At 45.9% G+C, this 22,206-nt stretch overlaps 1 protein-coding gene and 1 long non-coding RNA gene across 5 annotated transcripts in view; one reads left to right on the top strand and one right to left on the bottom strand.

Moving 5' to 3' along the window:
* Positions 1 to 1,188, top strand: part of FAM114A2 (family with sequence similarity 114 member A2) — a 34,956-nt gene extending 33,768 nt beyond the window's left edge. For 2 of the 3 annotated variants that reach the window (XM_005209651.5, XM_059888072.1), the window contains exon 14: positions 21 to 1,188. In XM_005209651.5, coding sequence (XP_005209708.1) covers positions 21 to 122 — 102 coding nt within the window. In that variant the 3' untranslated portion in view covers positions 123 to 1,188. 3 annotated transcript variants of the gene reach the window in all.
* Positions 81 to 22,206, bottom strand: LOC104969225 (uncharacterized). Of its 2 annotated transcripts, XR_807954.4 has the most exons (5): positions 22,117 to 22,206; positions 21,852 to 21,961; positions 16,187 to 16,281; positions 12,278 to 12,419; positions 81 to 11,635 (listed from the first exon to the last, which is right to left on the bottom strand). It is a non-coding gene; the product is annotated as an uncharacterized lncRNA (long non-coding RNA). The 2 variants fall into 2 exon arrangements; XR_009495326.1 differs by having other exon boundaries at positions 16,187 to 21,961.

Here is a 22,206-nt window from a genome sequence, read left to right as displayed (position 1 = left end):
TTCATTTCTTATCCCTGTAGGCATCAAACAGTGCTTCCTACATTCAGGATGCCTTTCAGCTACTTTTACCTGTATTGGAGATCTCTTTTATTGAGAACAAGACTGAATTACCAGAGGCATGAGCTTCATGTCCAGAGGCCTTTGTCTGAACATTGAGGAACAGAGAAGATTCTACCTGAGACTTGTGATGGCTGAGAAATGCCACTCACTTCTGCGTAGCCCTGCAGAAGTGAGGGAGAAAGGTTATTTTGGTATATAAAAATGCTGGCAGGAGAGCAGATTTGAAGGAAGTTTGTTGTCTTCACTGCTTGACTGAAGTATTCAGGTCCTCACACTGCTCTTCCCAGTTGTTATAATTAATAAATTATTTGAAAAGAAAGTTTTATAGACAGTTCAAAAATAATAGCTCCAGGCGAAAGTTAATGGGATACTCAGGCAAAGATATTGATCTTTCTTTGGCAATATGTAAAACACTAATATTTTTGTCATGGATGTCATTTTATAGTCCATGGATATAATTGGTTGTTAAGCAAGAGGAAAAGAAATTAAAAAAAAAGAGGAAAAGGAATTCAGTATTTTGGAATTTATGTGCTTGATCTGTTAATGCCATTTTCTTTCTCCTTTCTATAATAAAATCTATTGCTTTTAAGAAAACTGAGTATGTATAAACTCTGTAGTGATTGCCCTTGATTACATGGATTTTTGGAATTGGCTAGAAAATTTCATCTACTCTTTAATTCTCAGTGGCATTGAGGAGAAGCTTATGGAATATACCTACCTATAGCCACATTAATTAACTATAGCCAAGTGTCCTTTGACTTCAAGTTGCTCTCCTGTCCCACGATGGTAAGCTTCAAATTGTTGTTGCCTCCCACTCTACCGGATTCAAGACAAAGAAATGCAATTTGGAGAAACAGTTTGATGTTTGTAGATATTCTGAGTTTCTAGGATGTTTTTCACTCATACCCTGTATGCAGGATGAATTCTGTAATAGCTAGCTCCAAAGGAGGGTTGAAGCTCTTTCAGTGATGGAGATTTTGTTACTTGGTTGAAATGGATTGTAGAGTCCCATGAAAATGATGTTCATGTATAATAGGATTAAGACACAGTATATTTTTCTTCATTTTTTTTTGGTTTCTTTTCATGTATTCTTTAGCATGTTTATAAATATAACTTTTATCCTTCAGATTCTAAGCCTTCTTTTGCTTTCTTCAGCAATTTAAAAGATTTATAAGTCCTCTGGAAAATCCCATGGACGCAGGAGCCTGGTAGGCTGCAGTCCATGGGGCTGCTGAGAGTTGGACACGACTGAGCGACTTCACTTTCACTCTTCACTTTCATGCATTGGAGAAGGAAATGGCAACCCACTCCAGTGTTCTTGCCTTCAGAATCCCAGGGACCGGGGAGTCTGGTGGGCTGCCATCTATGAGGTCGCACAGAGTCGGACACAACTGAAGCGACTTAGCAGCAGCAGTAGCAACAGCTATTTTGCTATCCACTCTTTTGAAAAAAAAAAAAAGGTTCTCCAACTTGGTGATTTTTAATGTTTCAGGTAACTTTTATGAGCTCTGCCCCATATCTTTTAAACCTTTAAGTAAAATGTAATAATTCTGTCAGTTTATGCTTTTATTTAGTTTTCCAAATGTAAGCCCCAGTATTTTCCCAGACCGAAGAAATAGCAAAGTGAAGCTATAACATAGATTGATATCAAGACTATTTCTATGTGCACCTTATTTGGGGTAGGGGGCAATTTGTTAAGCTAGGCAGATTTGGAATCACCGACATCACGAAAATGTTAACTCTGCTTATACTATGTTCTAACATGATGAGAAAAGTTTTTGAGTATTTTTTTTAATAGACACATTTCACTGTTCCCAAAGTGAGCAATTCTGTAATTTCAGAAAAGCGGTTGTGTTATGGTAAATAAAGCTGGTGTTCCCAGCCCTAATGTGTGCCTCAAACTTAGTTGCTCTGTCTGAACTGAACATAGTATTCTTTTGAGCAAGGTTTGGAAACTGGTCACGCTATTACCTGTTTGGACTCTCATATAAGGGCAATTTTCAGCTTTTACTCTTCTATCTGGAAACATATCTAAGGTTTTTCTTCAAGAAAGGGGTATAGAGTCGGGGATAGAACAGTGACTGTTTATGCATCTGTCCAGATTGCAGCCCCCATTTTCACCTATTTAGATTAGACCCTACAAAAGGCCAATGTGACTTACCGCCTCTTCTTCTTCTCTCATCCCTCTCATCAGCTTCACCCGCCCACCCACATGTGTTTCAGTGGATTATGGAGACCACCAATGAGGTGATGAAAGGGCCAGTTGATTCTACATAACAGTTGCCTACCTTTCACCTAGAATATAATGAAAAAAAATGAAAGTTCCTTGATGTAGTAGAGTTGAGGAAATAAAAACGTAAACATTCATTGATAGGTGAAGTAGGTAGGTTGAGGGGGCATATTGGAACCTGTTGGATTATGGTGATGGTTTTGGATGATGCATGCTTCATTATCCCATTTGGAGTGAGTACATGATGTAGTTTCGTGACGATCCCTACTTTTTTTTGGTGCTGCTGCTGCTAAGTCGCTTCAGTTGTGTCTGACTCTGTGCGACCCCATAGACGGCAGCCCGCAGGCTCCCCCATCCCTAGGATTCTCCAGGCAAGAACACTGGAGTGGATTGCCATTTCCTTCTCCAATGCATGAAAGTGAAAAGTGAAAGTGAAGTCGCTCAGTCGTGTCCGACTCTTAGCAACCCCATGGACTGCAGCCCACCAGGCTTCTCTGTCCAGGGGATTTTCCAGGCAAGAGTACTAGAGTGGGGTGCCATTGGCGTCTCCCTTTTTGGTGCTACTTCCTTTAAATTTTCTGGTATCAAAGATTTACCACTATGTCTTAGTATGTGCCACCCACCTCTTCCCAATTCACTTAGCACCTTGATAGATTAAATGTTATTACTAGAGTAAATGTTCCTCTTCCTACTATTGGATTTTTTAAAGGCTGTGATTAAGAGACTTCATTAATTTGATCTAAAGGAAATAGAAATGTTCATAAACTAATGTCAACCCCACATTTATCTCCAGTGTACACACTGGCCAGTGCTATGCTCTTAAGCTGTTCTAAAGGGAAGTCGTTTTCCCAAATCTGCTGTACATGTACCAGTATCGTTAATTTTTTAAAGCACATTTTAAAAATTGGAATAATCTGTCACAAAGTTTCTACCAGACAGTTCAGCCAATTTCAGCCAAACTTGTTTAAGCCTGAGTTGTTTACATCATAATTGTGGCTGTTTATGTCATAACTGAAGAACTTCTCTTTAGTACAGCCTGCTCTTCGTTTGTTGCTTCCAGTTACATTACTGAGCATAATGAAAACTGCATGGTTAGCATGTATGTTGAAGCAAAAGTTTCAAAGTAAGAATTGAGTATTCTTAGGCGTTTAGAGGGGCTTCTCAGGTGGTAAGAATCAGTGGTAAAGAATTGCCTGCCAATGCAGGAGATGCAGGTTCGATCCCTGGGTCGGGAGGATCCCCTGGTGAAGGAAATAGCCCACTCTAGTATTCTTGCCTGGGAAATCCCATGGATGGAGGAGCCTGGTGGGTGACAGTCCATGGAGTTGCAAAAAAGTTGGCCATGACTGAGTGACTAAATAACAACAATAAAAGCATTTAGAGCATTCAGTAAATCAACAAACGCTTAAGTACCTGTTTTTCTGTGTTTGTTTTGCTCACCATTGCATTCCCAGCTCTTGGTATTGGGTCTGGCACATGGTAGGAAGTACTGTCTGACTGTAAGAAAGAATGAAGAAAAAGGAGCAAGGGAAGGAAAAAGAACAGGATCCTTAGTGCTTTCCTGCTACTAGAGAATATGGAGCTAGAATATCAAACATATAAGGTGGAAACTTCTGCTTCTGTTAGGTCCATACCATTTCTGTCCTTAATTGTGTCCATCTTTGTGTTAAATGTTCCCTTGGTATCTAATTTTCTTGGAGAGATCTCTAGTCTTTCCCATTCTGTTGTTTCCTTCTATTTCTTTGCATTGTTCACTTAAGAAGACTTTCTCATCTCTCCTTGCTGTTCTTTGGAACTCAAGAAGAAAGGCTTCCCTGACCAGGAATTGAACCTGAGCCACAGCAGTAAGAGCACCAAATCCTAACCAGTAGAAATGGTATGGACTTAACAGAAGCAGAAGATATTAAGAAGAGGTGACAAGAATACACAGAAGAACTGTACAGAAAAGGTCTTAATCCAGATAACCATGATGGTGTGATCACTCACCTAGAGCCAGACATCCTGGAGTGTGAAGTCAAGTGGGCCTTAGGAAGCATCACTACAGACAAAGCTAGTGGAGGTGGTGGAATTCCAGCTGAGCTATTTCAAATCCTAAAAGATAATGCTGTGAAAGTGCTGCACTCAATATGCCAGCAAATTTGAAAAACAGCAGTGGCCACAGAACTGGAAAAGGTCAGTTTTCATTCCAATCCCAAAGAATGTTCAAACTACCGACAGTTGTACTCATTTCATATGGTAGCAAGGTTATGCTCAAAATCCTTCAAGCTAGGCTTCAGTAGTACATGGACTGAGAAATTCCAGATGTACAAGCTGGATTTAGAAAAGGCAGAGGGATGAGAGATCAAATTGCCAGTGTTCGTTGGATCATAGAAAAAGCAAGGGAATTCCAAAAAAACATCTGCTTCATTGATTATGCTAAAACCTTTCACACAACAAACTGGAAAATTCTTAAAGATGGGAATACAGTACCACCGTACCTGCCTCTTGAGAAATCTGTATGCAGGTCAAGAAGCAACAGTTAGAAGCAGACATGGAACAACAGACTGGTTCAAAATTGGGGAAGGAGTACGTCAAGGCTGTATATTGTCCCTGTTGATTTAATTTATATGCAGAGTACATGCGAAATGATGGGCTGGATGAAGCACAAGCTGGAATCAAGATTGCTGGGAGAAATACCAATGACCTCAGATATGCAGGTGATACCACCCTAATGGCAGAAAGCAGAGAAACTAAAGAGCCTCTTGATGAAGGTGAAAGAAGAGTGTGGCTGGTTTAAAACTCAGCATTCAGGAAATTAAGATCATGTCATCTGGTCGCATCACTTCATGGCAAATAGATGGGGAAACAATGGAAACAGTGACAGACTTTATTTTCTTGAGCTCCAAAATCACTGTGGATGGGGACTACAGCCATGAAATTAAAAGATGCTTGCTCCTTGGAAGAAAAGCAATGGAAACCTAGACTGCATATTAAAAAGCGGAGACATTACTTTGCTGACAAAGGTCCACATGGTCAAAGCTGTGGTTTTTTTGGTAGTCACGTATGGATGTGAGAGTTGGACCACAAAGAAGACTGAGCACCAAAGAATAGATGCTTTTGAACTGTGGTGTGGGAGAAGATGAGAGTCCCTTGAACAACAAGGAGATGAAACCAGTCAATCCTAAAGGAAATCAGTTGTGAATATTCATTGGAAGTACTGATGCTGAAGCTGAATCTCCGATACTTCGGCCACCTGATGCGAAGAGCTGGCTCGTTGGAAAATACCTTGATACTGGGAAAGACTGAGGGCAGGAGGAGAAGAGGGTGACAGAGGAAGTGGTGGTTGGATGGCATCACTGACTCAATGGACATGAGTTCGAGCAAAGTCCAGGCATGGTGAAGGACAGGAAAGCCTGGCGTGGTGCATTCCATGGTGTTACAGAGAGTCGTACATGACTGAGCTACTGAACAACAACAAGGTGGAAAATGCTCATTTCACAGCTGGGGACATTGAGGCCTCATAGAAGGAAGTGACCCCCAAAGTCACATGGCTTGATAGAAGGCTCAGTGGAGACTTGAACCTGGGTCTTTGGATGCTGACCTTGTCACTCCATTACACCAGAGCCTCCCTGGGGTTCTGTACATGTTTACTGGGATAAGGGCTGCAGGGAGCAGACTGCAGAATGTGTAGCTTCTATCCTGTAGGAACTCCGTGGATGCCACTGAGTGATCTCTGCATGGTAGCTGTAAAACCTGAGAAAGAAGTGAGGCAGCTGCTCTGTTGTAAGGGATTTTGAGGCTGAGTTGGATGGACTCATCCCAAATGTGGTTGTGATTGTTGGGCAGGTCACATTGTAAATGTTTGAAGATGCATCCTCAAAACCCTCAGATTTCTGTTTTGGTGGTTTGTGTCTTAGGCCTGTTTCTGCTGTATATGGAACTATAGAGTGATGTATTGTTCATCAGCCACCAGTAGTTACAAGGGGTCACTAACACGTATGGAGCAGGTTGACTCCCAGGCACCATGAAAGACACTTCTTTGTAAATCCTGATAACTGCTCGAGGCAGGGCACTGCCATTTCCAGTTCATGGGCCTTCAGGGTGGCATAGAGGTGAGAAGCAAAGACAGGCTCAAAATGGATTCTCAGTTCCCTCATTTTCCAACCATGTGATCCTGAGCAAGTGACTTAATCCCTTAAAATTGCAGCTTTGTCATCTGTAAAACTGATCTTATAATAGCACTAATAAATAAAGTCATTGATAGGATTAAATAAAATAATCTGCATAAAGTGCTTAGAATAGTGTCTGCCACACAGCAGTGGGAACTAATGCTTAGTATATGCTATGTGCCAGGCACTGTTGTGAACATTTGTTTTGTGCGTATTACTTTAATTTTGATGAGATAGGAACTGTTTACAGATGGAAAAACTGAGGCACAAGGAGGTTAAATAACTTGCCTGAGATCTCATACCCAACAGGTGATAGAGTCAGGATTCAAACCCAGGCAGCTTGGTACCAGAGTTCCTGTTTTTAGCCATTACATTACACTGCCACCAAAAGCTGTCGATAAAGAAACCTTCCCAGCTATCAGCTACTTTATTATGATTATGAAACAGATTGAGCATTAAGTGACTCTCGTGAGACTTCACCACGGTAAATAGCAGAGCCCCTGCCATGTGAGCCCACGTTGTCTGGCTTGCAAACTCATGTTTGTTCTATTTTATTTCTTTTAGGAGAAAGGCTTGAAGGTGCCCATCTAGTGATAAGTGTCTGTAGGGGAGCGTCTGGGCAGATTATCCAAAGCCACTAGGAGCTGGCACAGAAAGGATGGTGTGGTGATGAGTCATGTTTGCAGCCGCAGGAACAAAGATCTCAGTGAAGTAAGAGCATCTGTATCAATTAGTGATCAAAGTGGATAGAGGAGTACATGAATGTTCATAACAGCTTTATTTGTAATAGCTCCAAACTGGAAGCTTGGTTTGGAGATGTCCTTTAGTGAGTGAATAATTAAATGGTGGTGTGTCCCCACCATGGGTTGCTACTCAGCAGTCAAAAGGAACAAGCAAACTACATGTAAGATCTTGGCTGAATCTCAAGGGAATTACACTGAGTGAAAAAAATCCAATCTCCTCAAAACTGCTTAAGGTATATAATTCCATTTCTGTAACAGGAATGACAAAGTTACAGAAATGAAGAACAGATGAATAGCTGTAGGGGGTTAGGAATGGGGATAGGGGAAGAGGTAGGTAGGTATGTTTTTAAAAGAACAACATCATCCTTGTGGTGATGGACTAACTTGGCTGTAATGGTGGCCACAGGGATCTAGTCATGAAGTAAGGTATATAGACTAAATGCACACACACATACACACATACTGCATACAGGAAACCTGAGGAATCTGAATGAGGCAGATAGATTGTATCAATGTGTATCCTGGTTGGGAAATTTTAGTGTTGTAAGATGTCACCATTGGGAGGAATTGGGTAAAACATACACAGACTTTGTTTCTTATAATCAAACGTGAATCTACAGTTATCTCAATACTTCTTTCAATTTTTTAAAAAAACGAGGGCTTTGGGCCAACAGAGCCAAAGAGTCAAGAAACATTGCCCACTTCCTGGGTTTAACAAAGGCCTCGGGGCCTCTCAGGTGACTGTCCCTGTTACAGGGGCTCAGAAGCAGGAACGGTAGTAAGTATAGCACCATCTGGCTCCTCTTCATAAGCAGGTCCTTGGGGAGCAGGTTCCAAAGTGGAAAGTGTTTGAGAAGTTTCTTGGGATAATTTTAATCCATTGTCACTGCAGATGGTGACTGCAGCCATGAAATTAAAAGACACGTGCTCCTTGGAAGAAAAGCTATGACAAACCTAGATAGCATATGAAAAAGCAGAGACATTACCAACAAAGGTCTGTCTAGTCAATGCTATGGTTTTTCCAGTAGTCATGTATGGATATGAGGGTTGGACCATGAAGAAAGCTGAGCGCCAAAGAATTCATGCTTTCGAACTGTAGTGCTGGAGAAGACTCTTGCAAGTCCCTTAGACTACAAGGAGATCAAACCTGTCAATCCTAAGGGAAATCAGTGCTGAATATTCTTTGCAAGGACTGATGCTGAAGCTCCAATACTTTGGTCACCTGATGCGAAGAACCGACTCATTGGAAAAGACGCTGATGCAGGGAAAGATTGAAGGCAGGAGGAGAAGGGGACGACAGGATGAGATGGTTGGATGGCATCACTGACCTGATGAACATGAGTTTGAACAAGCTCCGGGAGTTGGTGATGGACAGGGAAGCCTGGAATGCTTCAGTCCATGGGGTCACAGAGTCATACACAACTGAGCGACTGAACTGTTCATTGAAATCCACCCATTTAGTCGAAAAGATATTTGTGGAATTCTGCTTCCAGCATTATCAAAGCCAGATTCTGCATCAAATGGGTGAAAGAAGCATTATGAATTAAAGTTATTTATAAACAAAGGTTTGAACAGAAGCTACCCAGGACAGCGGGATTGTAATGCTGGTTTAGTTTCTAACTCAAGATTTATATGGAGACACTTTCAGTGTATTAATCTTGATAATAGATAATGTTAACAGTGATTACTATGTGTCAGGCTAGTGTGCTGAAGGTTTTAAGTACATTATGCTATTTATTTTCACAACAGCCCAACAAAGCCAGAACTGTTATGATGGCCTGCAGAGGTGAAGACATTAGCCTGAGGTTATATGGTGTGTGGTGGGGGTTGGGGGGTTGGTGTGGCAAGCAGACTCACCACCAGCTCTGCCTGCCTTTATAGCCACTGCACCGATGGCAGCTTGGTTCTCAGCCGTGAAAAGAGGAGATTGGGTTGTTGGGTCTGGATTCTCCATGGCTCTAATGGATGCTGAGCCAATTAGCTAGTTCTCACCTGAACCTATCAGGGGGTAGTAAGGAAATAATGTAAGAACTGCCAATCTTGCCCTACAGGGAAGAAGATAAGTCTGGGCAGGCTGAGGGTCAGAGAGGGTAAGGAAATTATTTTTTACCCTTCAAAGGGATGTGACTGACTTAGGACTTCCTGTTATAGCCTAATTAAATCTGAATAATAAGCCCTCTCTCTCCAGTAGACTTAGGATCTCTAAAGAGTCCTGATGGTTGAATGTATATCATAGCCTGTCTCTTGATTACTTGAAAGACAAGCAGTGCTGCTGCTGCTGCTAAGTCACCTCAGTCGTGTCCGACTCTCTGTGACCCCATGGACGGCAGCCCACCAGGCTGCCCCGTCCCTGGGATTCTCCAGGCAAGAACACTGGAGAATGAAAGTGAAAAGTGCATGAAAGTGAAAAGTGAAAGTGAAGTCGCTTAGTCGTGTCCGACTCTTAGTGGCCCCATGGACTGCAACCTACCAGGCTCCTGCGTCCATGGGATTTTCCAGGCAAGAGTACTGGAGTGGGGTGCCATTGCCTTCTCCAAGACAAGCAATAGGATGATAAAATATTGGTATTCTGGTTCATTCAATTTCACATTAAGCCCTCCTGGAAAAGCAGCTGGTGCTGTTAATATACCATAGGAAGGAAACCAGGATAGGACCCCTGTTAGCCAAGATAAATACCAAGATCCAACAGGAGAGGACAGATAACATACAACACCACAAACAAGCAGAATTACTGCTGAGGGGTTTTCTTCTGCATTTCGAAGTTCCTCTGGGCTTAAGGAGACTACCTTTGGGTGGTTTTTGGTTCTATACTTCAGGGTTAGCATGTCTTAAAAAGGGGGTCACTCAAATGAAATTAGGGTGAGAGAACGCTTCTCCCTAGAGTGGGCGGGCCCATCGGCTGTCAGCAGCTGCTTAAAATCCACTTCAGCTTGCAATCCTTACCCTGATCACTTTCCCTGAGGAGGCAGAATGGCAAGATGTTTTAGAGCAAGGGTGAGCCCTGGAGCCACAGAGCCTCAGTTCATTTCCCAGCCCCAGGCTTTGTGACCTGACAAGTTGTTGAACCTCTCTGCTGTTTCATGCCCTGTAATATCGGGTTGGCATCCATCCCAGAGTTGGGTGAGGTGTTACACAGGTGCTTGGCACAGTGCCTGGCCACAGAAATCCCTCCATAAATGTTAGCTCCAATGATTATGACTCTAAGATGTCTGCGGATATTATAAGGTCCCCAAAGCTTCCTGGTATTCTGCAAGCCAGAGTAGTTTTTGTCTTCATTAGGCTCTAGGACCTCCAGGGGGCAGAGAATGGAGAAACGGGACTTCTTGCCTTAGTCCGTTAGTTTTTCTTTTTGAGTCTCAGCTTCCTCACCTATAATATGGGAATACTAGGATCTGCCTCTGTTCATCTCATAACACCTTTGTGCATCTCTTAAGACACTGTATATGAGAGCACTTAAAGAAGAATTGGCACCATGGGGCCTAGAATGTTAAAAGATATTCTTGAGTAAATGATTCCCATTCTGAGACTGTCTCTTCCACTGTGGAATACGGGCAGTAATCCCTAACTTCCAGAGTGAGGACTGAGGTGATAAAGCCCTTGGAACTCAGTTCCAGTGCAGAATCTGCTCCCCACACTGTCCCCATCTGTGGTCCTGTTTCCTGATTAAAGGAGCCAACATCTCTGGTTTGCAAGCTTGAGAGATGCAGCAGGGGAAGTAAACGCCAGAACAAGCTTCATTCTGGCCATCCCAACCAGTCTGAATCAGCTAGATCTGCTTATTTCCCTCATCCTGAATTCAGGCTGCTGGGCGGACTTCAGATCCCCACCCCACAATAGTGAGATTTAACGTAGAGACTAGCAGGAAGAGCTCTGGGATCTCAAACAAAGCATTTGCAAACCAAATGATATTCCTCTGAATTCTGGGTTTCTCCAAAGTCTCCTTCTTGCCTTCTGCTCTCCTCCCTACCCCAAAAGATGCCCTGGCTCATATTTTCAGTCCCAGTGCCCATAATACCACACACCTAGACAAATCATCAGGACCATAAAAGCAGTCAGCTTCTGGCAAGTCCTTGCTGATGTGGGCAAAGTCATATGGCAATGACTGTATCACCTTCCCTGTGTATAAAACTTGCACAAAAGTATTTCCACACCCGTTTGAAAGAAATAATTTTACTTATTTTTGGCTGTGCTGGGTCTTCGTTGATCCTCAGGCTTTACTCAGGTGTGGCGAGTGGGGGTTACTCTCTAGTTGCCGTGGGTGGACTTCTCATTGTGGTGGCTTCCCTTGTTGCAGAGAACTGGCTGTAGGGTGCAGGCTTCAGTAGTTGCAGCACACGGGCTCAGCTGCTGCAGCCCCTGGGCTCCATAGCACAGGCTCAGTAGTTGTGGTGCATGGGCTCAGTTGTTCCACGGCATGTGGGATCTTCCCCGACCAGGCACTGAACCCATGTCTCCTGTATTGGCAGGCAGATTCTTATCCACTGTGCCACCAGAGAAGCCTCACACCTGTTTTAAGGTGGGGTATCTGAGGTCTGGAGGGGTTGAGAGGAGTGTCTGTTTGCTCGGTTGTAGGTGGCTCTGCTGAAATGTGGGTTTTTCTGGGTTCTGCTCAGCTTCCCCAGGAGGCAGAGGAATCTCATACAGCCAGCTGAGGTTGGGTCAGACTATCTCAGCTAATGAAGAGTATTTCAAGGTGTGAACGCTTTCCTAAGCCTCTCATTGCCTCTAGGGGGTCTCTGCCTTCTCCATCTAGGTGAGACGCTGACCCTGGTATGAATTGTGATGGCCTTGATTGTGGTTAGAGGGCATCAGGGACTACTGTTCTGGAGGGGCTCCCCACCCGGGCTGGAGTCCAGTCCAGGCTCTGGACTCCAATTGACTTGGGTTCAAATTCTGTCTAAGCTATTAATACTTCCAGCTATGTTACCTTAGGCCCCATAAACTCTTAAGAGCAACTTCCTTGTCTGTGAAATGGAAGAAAACAAGCACATTCCTTATAGGAATGTCTGGATTTTCCCAGGCAATTTAATTTATGGGCTCCAGTGCAAAATGGAAATGGGCTTCTCTGTTCAAAAAGCAAGAATAGAGCTTTTTACCTTCTTCCATGGTTCTTCAGGGCTTCCTGGGTAGTTCCAGTGATAAAGAATCCACTCGCCAATGCAGGAGACGTGGCTTAGATTCCTGGGTCGGGAGGATCCCCATGGAGGAGGAAATGGCAACTTACTCCACTGTTCTTGCCTGGAAAATTCCATGGATGAAGGAGCCTGGTAGGCTTTAATACAGTCCATGGGGTCGCAGAGTCAGACACAACTGAGCAGGCAGGCGCCCATGGTTCCTCTCTCAGCATGCCATGGTGTTTTATTTTGGTGTTGAATCAAGCACAAGGATACTTGGCAGGCTAGCGTAGACCCTCACAGGCGCCTGGGGCCCCAAGTGCAAGTGAATAAGTGAAAATCGCTCAGTCATGTCCGACTCTTCGTGACCCCATGGGCTATACAGTCCACGGAATTCTCCAGGCCAGAATACTGGAGTGGGTAGCCTTTCCCTTCTCCAGGGAATCTTCCCACCCAGGGATCGAACCCAGGTCTCCCGCGTTGCACGCGGATTCTTTACCAACTGAGCCACAGGGGAAGCCCTGAGACAAAGTGAGTTGGGCCATGTGTTAGTGGAGGCTCCAAGACCCCAGCACATGTTCATTGTCCATCTGACATTGCTTCTAAGAGTCCAGTCCAAAGATAAAATTATTAAGCATTTCACGATGGTAGCCACAGAGCATTAAACCCCCAAGCACAGGCCCTTCTGAGCATGGGCCTTGTGCGTTGAACTGATCACACACCCATGAAGCTGGCCCTGTATGTGCCGACAAGCCTTTGGCCTGGTCTGTGGTCCACAGTAAGCCCTCAGTAAGTGGTTAGGAGAGAGAGTCCAGCTTTGCTATGGCTCATTAGGAATTCTCAAGCTTAAGTCCTCACTTGAGCTTTGCATTTCCAGCCTGGTTCATAGGAGAGTTGGAAAAGTGTTATTATCACCTTTGTACCAATGGGGAAACTGAGGCCCAGAGAAGGGATAGTACTTGGCCATGTTCACTGTGCAGCTGGTAACAGTCAGAAGTGAACCGTGATCTCCAAACTCTTAGGCAGTGTTAAGCATCTTAAGTCCTGCGCGTCCTCTGACATTGTTACCTGAGATTGTGAGTGGCAACAGCTCATGCTTTTCCCATCAGGACGTCTCCCCTCAGGAGCACAGCCCTTGCCCCAGCCCCCTACCAGCTTTCTGAACAAACCCCAGCTCCATGCCAGCCTCCTCCAGGAAGCCTTCCCTGCCAAGGACCTAACCACAATATGCTTTTATTTCATATGCACATTCACCCCAAATTCAGTTATATGTAGTTTTATTTCTTGTGCTTTTTATACTACCAAATATATAAGCATATTTGTGGCTTATTAAACATTTTTAACCTCATTTATAATAGCTTCATAATATTCTATTTTAGAGAAGTTCCATAGTTTATTTGGCAAATCCCTTATTGTCAGATACTCAGGTTGTTTCAAATTATTTTTCAGTTTCTTGAAGGGAATGTACAAGTTCTAACCTGGGGATAATCACAATACTTGGCTCATGGGTCATAGTGCTGATTAAATAAATTATTAAATAAATTATTAAATAAATAAATTATTATAAAGTGTTTAGGAAATGAAACAAGTACTGTATGTGTGTTAGCGAAGGTTATTCTTTTAGGCCTATTATTTTGATAATGCTATAGTTGTTACCATTTTATATGCATCTTTGAACACATAAGTGATTATTTCCTGGGTCAGAGGGGAGAGCAGTGTGAAGGCTGGCATAAAATTCATCCCCAATTTATGGAGGGTGTGCTTGCCACTGACAGGGAGACCAAAGGGGTGGAACTGAGCCCCAGGCTTTGGCTGGAAACATCTGTCATGATATGACTGTGATGCCTTACGAAGTATGAACAATGAGTTAGTTCACCTCAGGGCTGAAAAAAGGAAGCGTAGAAAGCATGCAAAATAGAGACGCCCAGGAAAGTATCTGCCAGCGCAGCAAAGAGACCAGTTTGCCCTCGAGCTCCAGATTGGTAAGTGGATATTTCCTCTGTTCTCTTGGCTTCTGCTATGACTAGTGAATTTGGGCCTTAGATACTATGGTGTTGAGATAAAATTGAGTGGGACCATGGAGTCTTAGATAGTCAAGGATCTGCAATATTAGGCTATCACTTCAGGTCAGCACTGGGTTGGGGGGCAGAGAATTAACAGCTGCCTTTGTGGTTGGTCTGCCCCCACACACTTCCCCTGCCAGCCATTTCCCATCATGGAGCTGTGACTTTGTAACTTAATAATCTGTCTTTAGGATGGTCCTTGTACAACACAAATAAGGAGGGGAGATATGCATTTCAGAGGATAGAATCATAGAATTTCAGAGGCGAAAGGGAGTAGATTCCATCTGCTATTCTTCTGGAGCAGGGATTCTCAAACATTCATTTGTGAACCAGAATCCTACATCAGAAGTACCTGGGAGCTTGTTAGAAAGGTAGATCCTAGCCCACACTCAGCCTGATTCAGTGATTGTTGAGTGGGTCCCAGGACTTTGCCCTTTTAAGAATAATCCCAGATAATTCATTCTGATACAGGTGGGCTACACTTTGAGGAACTCTATTCTATTAGTAGGATCCCCTAGCAGGTTGGTTGCCTCTAGTGTTGGGGAGCTCACCACCTCAGGAGACAGCCCATTCCATTTGGGAACAGTTCTGATTATACAAAGTTCTGTTTTATGTGGAGCTGGAATCTGCCTCTGTATAAACTCCACCTACTGGCCCTAGTTCTGTCCACCAGGGCTGTGCAGAGAAAGTCCAGTTCCTCCAGGCGTCTATGGGCAGGGAGACTTGAGAAGTATGCACCCATGAGAGTTTGTGAGTCAAAGGTGCATTGGAAAGGAGCCCCTAGGTCTCTGAACTGGCTGGGGCTTTGAGAAACTAATTTCCTCTTCTCACCAGGGTAGATGCCTCCTTCCAAACCTAAGCGGAGGTGTCCCCAAACCAGAGGGCAGATTCCCTGGGGAGGAAGAGAAGTCCTTGGGCAGCTCACGAGAGGCTGTGAAAATCAGTTCCTGTGATCACAGGATGGTGGGAAGCAGGGCCAATGTCTGGCCAGGTGTGCTGGTGGTGGGTTCCTGGACCTGGGTTCCAGCCCAGCTCTGCCTTTAAGCTCCCAACAGATTCTCAGCAAGTCCCTGCCCACTCGGGCCTCAGTTTTCACATCCACACAACTATCATTTCCAGTCCTCTGCAGTCTGAAATCCCATATTTAAAGCCCAGTGCTGTCTGATCTGGCCTTGTCTTTGCTGCTCTAGTAAGTTGTCTGGTGGAGGTGGAAAGAAGGGAGGTGTCAACGTTCTCAGAGAATCCTGAGACCACGGCTGAGAAGCAGAGCAGTCTCATGGGCACCGGGCAGGGATGAGTCATGAGGAATGGAGGGGTAGCCTTTCCTGGCAGTCGTCCCTGGAGAATGTGCACTTGGGCCTGGAGGCAACCTCCCCATGGGGCTTCATATAAACAGGGGGGTCCTCCAGGCTTCCGGGCTGTTGGAGGCCTGGCTCAGGGAGGCAGAGAAAAGGAACACAAAGAGTGGCAAATGGTCCTTATTCTGCACCCCAGCCTGGCTCTCCACCTGACGCAGCTCCTTCCTTTGTTGAGAGATATCAGAGGTTTTAGGCAAAGAGAACTGTATGTGAGCACTGATTCCATGGGTTCTTGGGAAATTCCTCTCACCTCCCTGGGCCTCTGTTTCCTCATCTGTCGAGTGGGGCTAGCAATGCTGACCTCATACGGCTGCCCATCATAGACAATATCCATAAACACCCTCTGTAAGCTAGAATGTGCCAGGAAGATGCCAGTTGCTGTCCATCTATTTGTTCTCAGGTTGGTGTGCAGAGAAGCAAGAAATTTCACTCAAGATAGATTTTGTCCTAAAGTGCGAGTTACTCCTTACCTGGGATTTTTTTCTCTGTATCCTGGGCATGACCTTCTGCGGGGCTGGTGGGAGAAACAGCCAGCTCAGCAGACTCTTCCCAGGGTTTCTGAGGTCTGATTAGCATTTAGAAAAAAATAATGTTTATCAGGGGCTTCACTGGTGGCTCAGTGGTGAAGAATTAGCCTGCCAGTGCAGGAGACGCAGTTTCGATCCCTGGGTCAGGAAGATCCCCTGGAGAAGGAAATGGCAACCCACTCCAGTATTCTTGCTTGGAGAATCCCATGGATGGAGGAGCCTGGCGGGATACAGTCCATGGGGCCACAAAAGAATCAGAAATCACTGAGCGGCTAAACAATGACAACAAATGTTTATCAGGAAGTCTGGAGCCCCGGACGAACAATACTGGAGTGAGAGGCCATGCCAGCCATGAGCAGAAATGGGCACGGGGACATACACACGTGGGTTGTTGAAGGGTGAATGGCCGAGCTCGGGCATGCTACGTGCACACACATCACCCGTGGACACTCACTTGTCATTACATATACCAGGCACCCAGCATCCCTTCCCACAGCCTGCAGGAGCCCAAAGGCTGACCTCAAAGTTTCCCTCACAGGCAGAGACTCCAGGTCCTACCTGGGGAGGTGCTTAACTAGGGCCACCAGTCAATGTTGATGGGGGAGCTGGCTGTTTCCCTCAACAACCATCATGGTCTACTTAGTTGGGGAAGGACCCTGGACCGTGTGGGAGAAATCCTAGATTCTAGTTCCCCCATGGCACCAATTTCCTTTCTTGCTTTTACAGATGCCACTTTTCTTCCTTGGATCTCGGTTTATATCTCCGTGAAATGGGTCCATAATCCCCATCCTACCCACTTCTGAAAATGGCAGTAGGGCTCAGATGTGATACTCGGTATGAAAGTGCTCTGAGAAAGTTGCAAAAACTGAGCATGTGAGAGGGGGAAGGGGCACAGGAGAGGTAGGCATGGGAGGAACAGACCCTGATGAGTTCAGGTCACACTGTCAAGCCAGTGTCTCATCTGTGCATGCTTTCTCTCCACCACCCGCTCCAGAGTTTGGCAAAGATGATGAAAGAGAAGGAGCATGAGAAAGAGAAGGGGAAGCTGAAGAGTATGTCCTGTGAGAAGTAGCAGCAGAAGGTTGAGAAGGTGGAGAGGCCCCTGTACCCTCTCTGTGTCAGAACTCAGGAAATGAGACTTGCCGGGCCCACAGTTCATGTGGACACTCTCTCTGGGGTGACTGTGCTGTCCAGCTTTAAGCTTCTCCTGGCCAGCAGATGTCCTGGAGTGGGGGAGGCTGGCTATGCTCAGGGATAAGAGGACCCAGAAAGGAAGTTGTTGGCCAACTGTGAATTGACTTCAGTACTTTGTGAATGGACCTGTCAATGTCAAATGGCTGTATAAGAGGACTCAAAAACCACATACAAATTACTGAGTAGGGTTGAGAGGCTGGGGAAGCAGGACTGTGGGCTTCATAAGGCATGTTGATTTACAGGATGCTGTCCTTGTTCTCAGACCAAGGACTGGTCTGATTCAGTCCTTGTGATTCCTCGTATCAGACCAAGGAATCTGCTCCTGATTCCTCTCCAGCCTCACCTCAGCCGGGCAGGGGCACGGTCCTAGCTTCCTCAAAGAGTCACTGGCCTGAGTCCTATGTCCAAGCAGCAGCATCCCCAAATAACATTCTCCCTTTCCTCTAGAAATTTACTTTCCTAACCAACTTCTCTTTGAAGCGTGTGAAGAAGCAGATTAATGGATGCAGCTGCCTTCTGCCTTGGGCAGCTCTTGGAGAGGTCTTACAGTAGGAAAATTGTGATGCCACCCCATCCTTTTTCTCTGCTTACTTCTTCCTCCTCGATCCTCCCCTTGTAGCCTTTGATGCTGAGGGTAGGGGTTCTTCCTTACACCTTTACCAGCTCTCTAGAAGGAATCTGACAGCAGCCATTTATAGTTAAGGTCAGAGACTTCAAGAAGCTAGTGTCAGAATTTGGACTAAAATCTATGTCTCTTTGTTGCAGTGTCCACTTTCCTGGTCCTTACTGCCCCAACTATATCATAGGCAGGGTGCCTAGAGTGCTTCTCAATTACTTAACATCACAACACAATACATCTATAATTATAGATGAGAAATTCTAAATTATAGATGAGAAAAACAGGTTTAAGGAGCATCAGAGACTTCCCAAAGTTAACACAGTGGTGGAGTGGGTGGGCTATATGAGTGTGTATGAACATATTGCCTATCCACATGAAACATGAAAGCCAGACCCCATCCACTTAAAGGTTCACTGTCTCTCCCTCAGGGCCTCTCCAGTGCCATAAACCTAACGCAAATGAGCTACAACTAGATCAGGGCGTCTTGGGATGAACTCAACTCAACCAGAATCCTGCGGCATAAGCAGAGATGAAGGGAGGGTAGAAAGATCCAAGGGTAGGAGAGAGGGGCTTGGTTTCCAGTTCTGCCAGTGAGCAGGTAGAATGCCTTAAGTACATCTCTTACAGTGTTTATGGTTTAGTTTCTGCACCTGTACTGCTAGAAACAAAAACTCACAAGGTCAAACTTAGGTTTTCAGGGCATTTGGCTCCATCTTCTGGCCAATCCCCATCACTGCAGCCTTTGGCAGTGTGTCCATCCACTACGGACTTCAGGTAATACTGAGGCTTCTAGGAAACTTCTGGTCGTCGCTCTGGGGATTAGGGATGCCTGCGGGCAGAACCAGAGGTGACCTGAAAGCCCAGGGAATTTCTGTGGCCTCTGAGTCACACTGGCCTTATGCTGCTAGTGGGTGGGTGATGACTCAGGGAGGGAAAATCCCCAGTGCCAGAGAAGGATGGACAGTGGAGACCATGGAGTCCAGCCACTCCAAAGAACAGGTGGGGACACGGAGGTCTGGGAAGAAGTAGGGACTTGCTCCAGGCTACACGCATCACACATAGGTCCCAGGTCCCCTGACACCCAAACCCTCGGGCCTCCTGTCTGCCTAGCTGACTCCTACCCCTTTCTCCAAGGATTCCATCCCAGCTGGTCACTCTCCTTGTCCTCCTGAGACAGGCCTATCTACTTAATAAGCACGCTGCTCCATCCACTTGCTTCCATGGGATCCACTCTCTCCTGGTCCCAGCTTCTGCTCTGACTGGGTGGGGTGTCCATCTACCTCTCCATGCCAGGGCTTTCCTGGAGGAGTAGGGGGCACAGAAGAAAGAGGGAGGTGGAGATCTGTGTCTCTTTCAGATCTGTACCACTCCCAGCCTCTCTGAACCTCAGTTTCCCCTTCCGACACTCAACCAACCCCTATACCAGATTCCTGAGAAGATTAAACGGATTAGTTGGTGTGAGGTGCTTTGTGAGTTCTTGAGCCCTTTAATAAAGAGCTTTAAGTTACCGCCTCTATTTAGGTCCTCCCAAGCCACATAGGATGCCAGGTGCTAGCTGGAGCCCAGTTAGTGCACAGGCCGTGGGGCCCGCCTTGGAGACGGGAGATGAGCCATTCTTCTAATGTCCTGGCTTCAGGATCGCAGGACAGAGTCTATAGCTGAACTCCCTCCTTCCACCCAGATTCTGCTTATTTCTGAAAGATGAGTGAGTCCTAGTCCAAGACAGTATCTTAGAGTTACTCCCCACTGACCTGGATTCTAGGCTTTGAAAGCTCAGGAGCTATAATGGGAGAGGCAGAGGAGGATCAGTTTAGCCAACTCTCTTCCTGCCCCTTGTCTGGACATAAGATCCATGGCCTTGGGTCTTCCCTGGTGGTCCTGTGGCTAAGACTCCATGCTCTCAATGCAGGGTGGGGGACGGGGCTCAGGTTTAATCCCTGGTCAGGGGACTAGATCCCACATGCCACAGTTAAAGATTCCACAGGCTGCAACTGAAAATCTTTCAGGCTGCAACGAAGATCTAAGATCCCATGTGCTGCAGCTAAGACCTGCTGCAGCCAAATTAATAAGTGTTTTTTTTTTTTTTTTTAAAGATCCACGGGCTCTCGCTTGGATGAGTGAGATCTAGATAAGCAGCCTCAGAAAGAAAGGAAAGTTTTTTTTCCACCTGAGTCTTGAGTTCCCAGTACAGTCTTGATTCTGTTTGCACTTCAGAGTGTTGAGGAAACAGGAGGCAAGATGGTCCTCTAGAGCAGCCCTGTTGAGGTCATCTAGAGCATCTAGAGTTGAAGTCTAGATCTACAGGTCTAGCATCTAGAGATGAGGTCATCTAGAGCAGCCTTGCCTTGCTTGCATACTCCCAAAGGTGGAGGGATCACTACCTTTTCTAGGAAGCCCAGTTTCTCCTCAAGCAGCTCTAACCCTTCAAAAAGTCCCACTCAGTGATTGGAAAGGGTGGTTCTGAGACCTCCTGTACCATAGTCACAAAGGGTGACGCATTGCATCAGACCAGTGGGGAGAGGCCTGGAATCTGCACCTACAACAGCCTCGGCAGGTGAAGAGGAGCCATTGGCCCCCCTCTCCACACTGGGAATGACAGCTGTTACCATTGGCCCTGACCCCCTGCCCCCACCTCCTGCCCTGCCATCCTCAAAGCCTGCCCTGGACACACACTAACCAATCGTTTCTGATAGGACATAGTTTTTCTTTTCTTAACACTCTTCTGTCACTTTTCAGGTTCTCCTGTCTTTTTCCTGGTCTCCAGACCTGTTTTGTAAAGAGAACATCATAGAATTTGGGGTCTGGAAGTATTCTTAACAGAACACCTTATCCAACTGCTCCTTTTATAGATGGGATATTTGAGACCCAGAGAGGGCAGTGGCTTGCCTCAGCTCACACGGCTGTTCCATGGGTGCCCATAGGAGACCCAATCCCATGACTCCTGGTGGGTGCCATTCCCACTGTGCAGTGCAGTTCTGTCCTGCTGGAAAAGCCACACTGAAGGCCAACACCCCTCTGAGACCCCTTCTTAAAAGAAGCCATCATGGTGTCATCACGGGATTCTCCCTGGCCAGCAGAGCTCTCTGAGTTGGGTCATTCAGATTTTCTCTTGAAAGACAGTGGGTCACTGATGCTCTTCAGCACTGGGCTAAGAGGTCAAGCAGACTCCAGGGTTGGGGGTTGTGGTGGTGATGTGTGTACCACGTATGCTGAGGAGCAAATAGAGGAAGAGGACCAGCAGAGAGAAACTAGAGGTGGGAGACTGTGCAGTGAGAGAGAGGGAGAGGGAAAGAGGGGCACTTAGAGAGTGAAAAAGATTGCAACAAACATCAGAGAGAGACAGAGATACACACACATACATATACACAAAGAGATAGAAATACGGGGATAAAAACACAGAGAGACATGGAGGGAGGGACTGGAATAGAGACGTGTGAGAGAGAGGGAGGGAGAGAGAGGGGACGGAGATTGACTTAGACAATGAAAGAGAAGAAGTCAGACAGAGCCCCTGGCACTCAGTATTTTTCCATTCTTCCCCAAAGTCTCGCTGCCCCCTGCCCTTGTCTGCCTTCCCCGAGATGCCCCGAATCTCTCCCCAACCACCTTTCACTTGAGTGAGCTCCACTGGATTTCTGCCTCTCTCAGTGATGCAGTTCCCAACCAGCCTGGCCCTGGAGGGGTTTCTGGGAGGGGGTGGCGGTGGGAAGCTCACAGAGCTGCCTGGGAGCAAATGCTGCACACTGGGGGAGCAAACGCTGCCTTCTGCTCAGGGGACCACCTGTCAGTGCTCGTTACCTCCTCAACTTGGAGATGGTTCTCTTTTTCAGCAGACAGAGCAGAGCTGCCAGCTCCCAGTGGTCGGCTCGCCTCTGGTCAGCAGCAGTCTTCCTGGGAGCGGACTCTGACTGAGAACGACAGCTGAGTGAACAAGGCCCAGGTTCTTTTCATCGGCACCTCCATGCCTGTATTCACTTGACACCCTTCCCTTCCGGGGACAGTCCTTTCTTATTTATTTATTTATTGGGTACCGTCCTCCCTACCCAGGCCACACCCTACTCACCTTTCCACTCCTCCAGAAAGTCTTCCTAGCAGCAACCCAGACTCAGATGAATCCTCCCTTTGTAAATGTTCTCTGTTCCAAAATTATGTC

This window comes from Bos taurus, chromosome 7 (assembly GCF_002263795.3).
Source record: "Bos taurus isolate L1 Dominette 01449 registration number 42190680 breed Hereford chromosome 7, ARS-UCD2.0, whole genome shotgun sequence".
Lineage (NCBI taxonomy): Eukaryota > Metazoa > Chordata > Mammalia > Artiodactyla > Bovidae > Bos > Bos taurus.
Note: the sequence above shows the minus strand (reverse complement) of the source record. Positions and strands in the feature narration are given on the sequence as shown.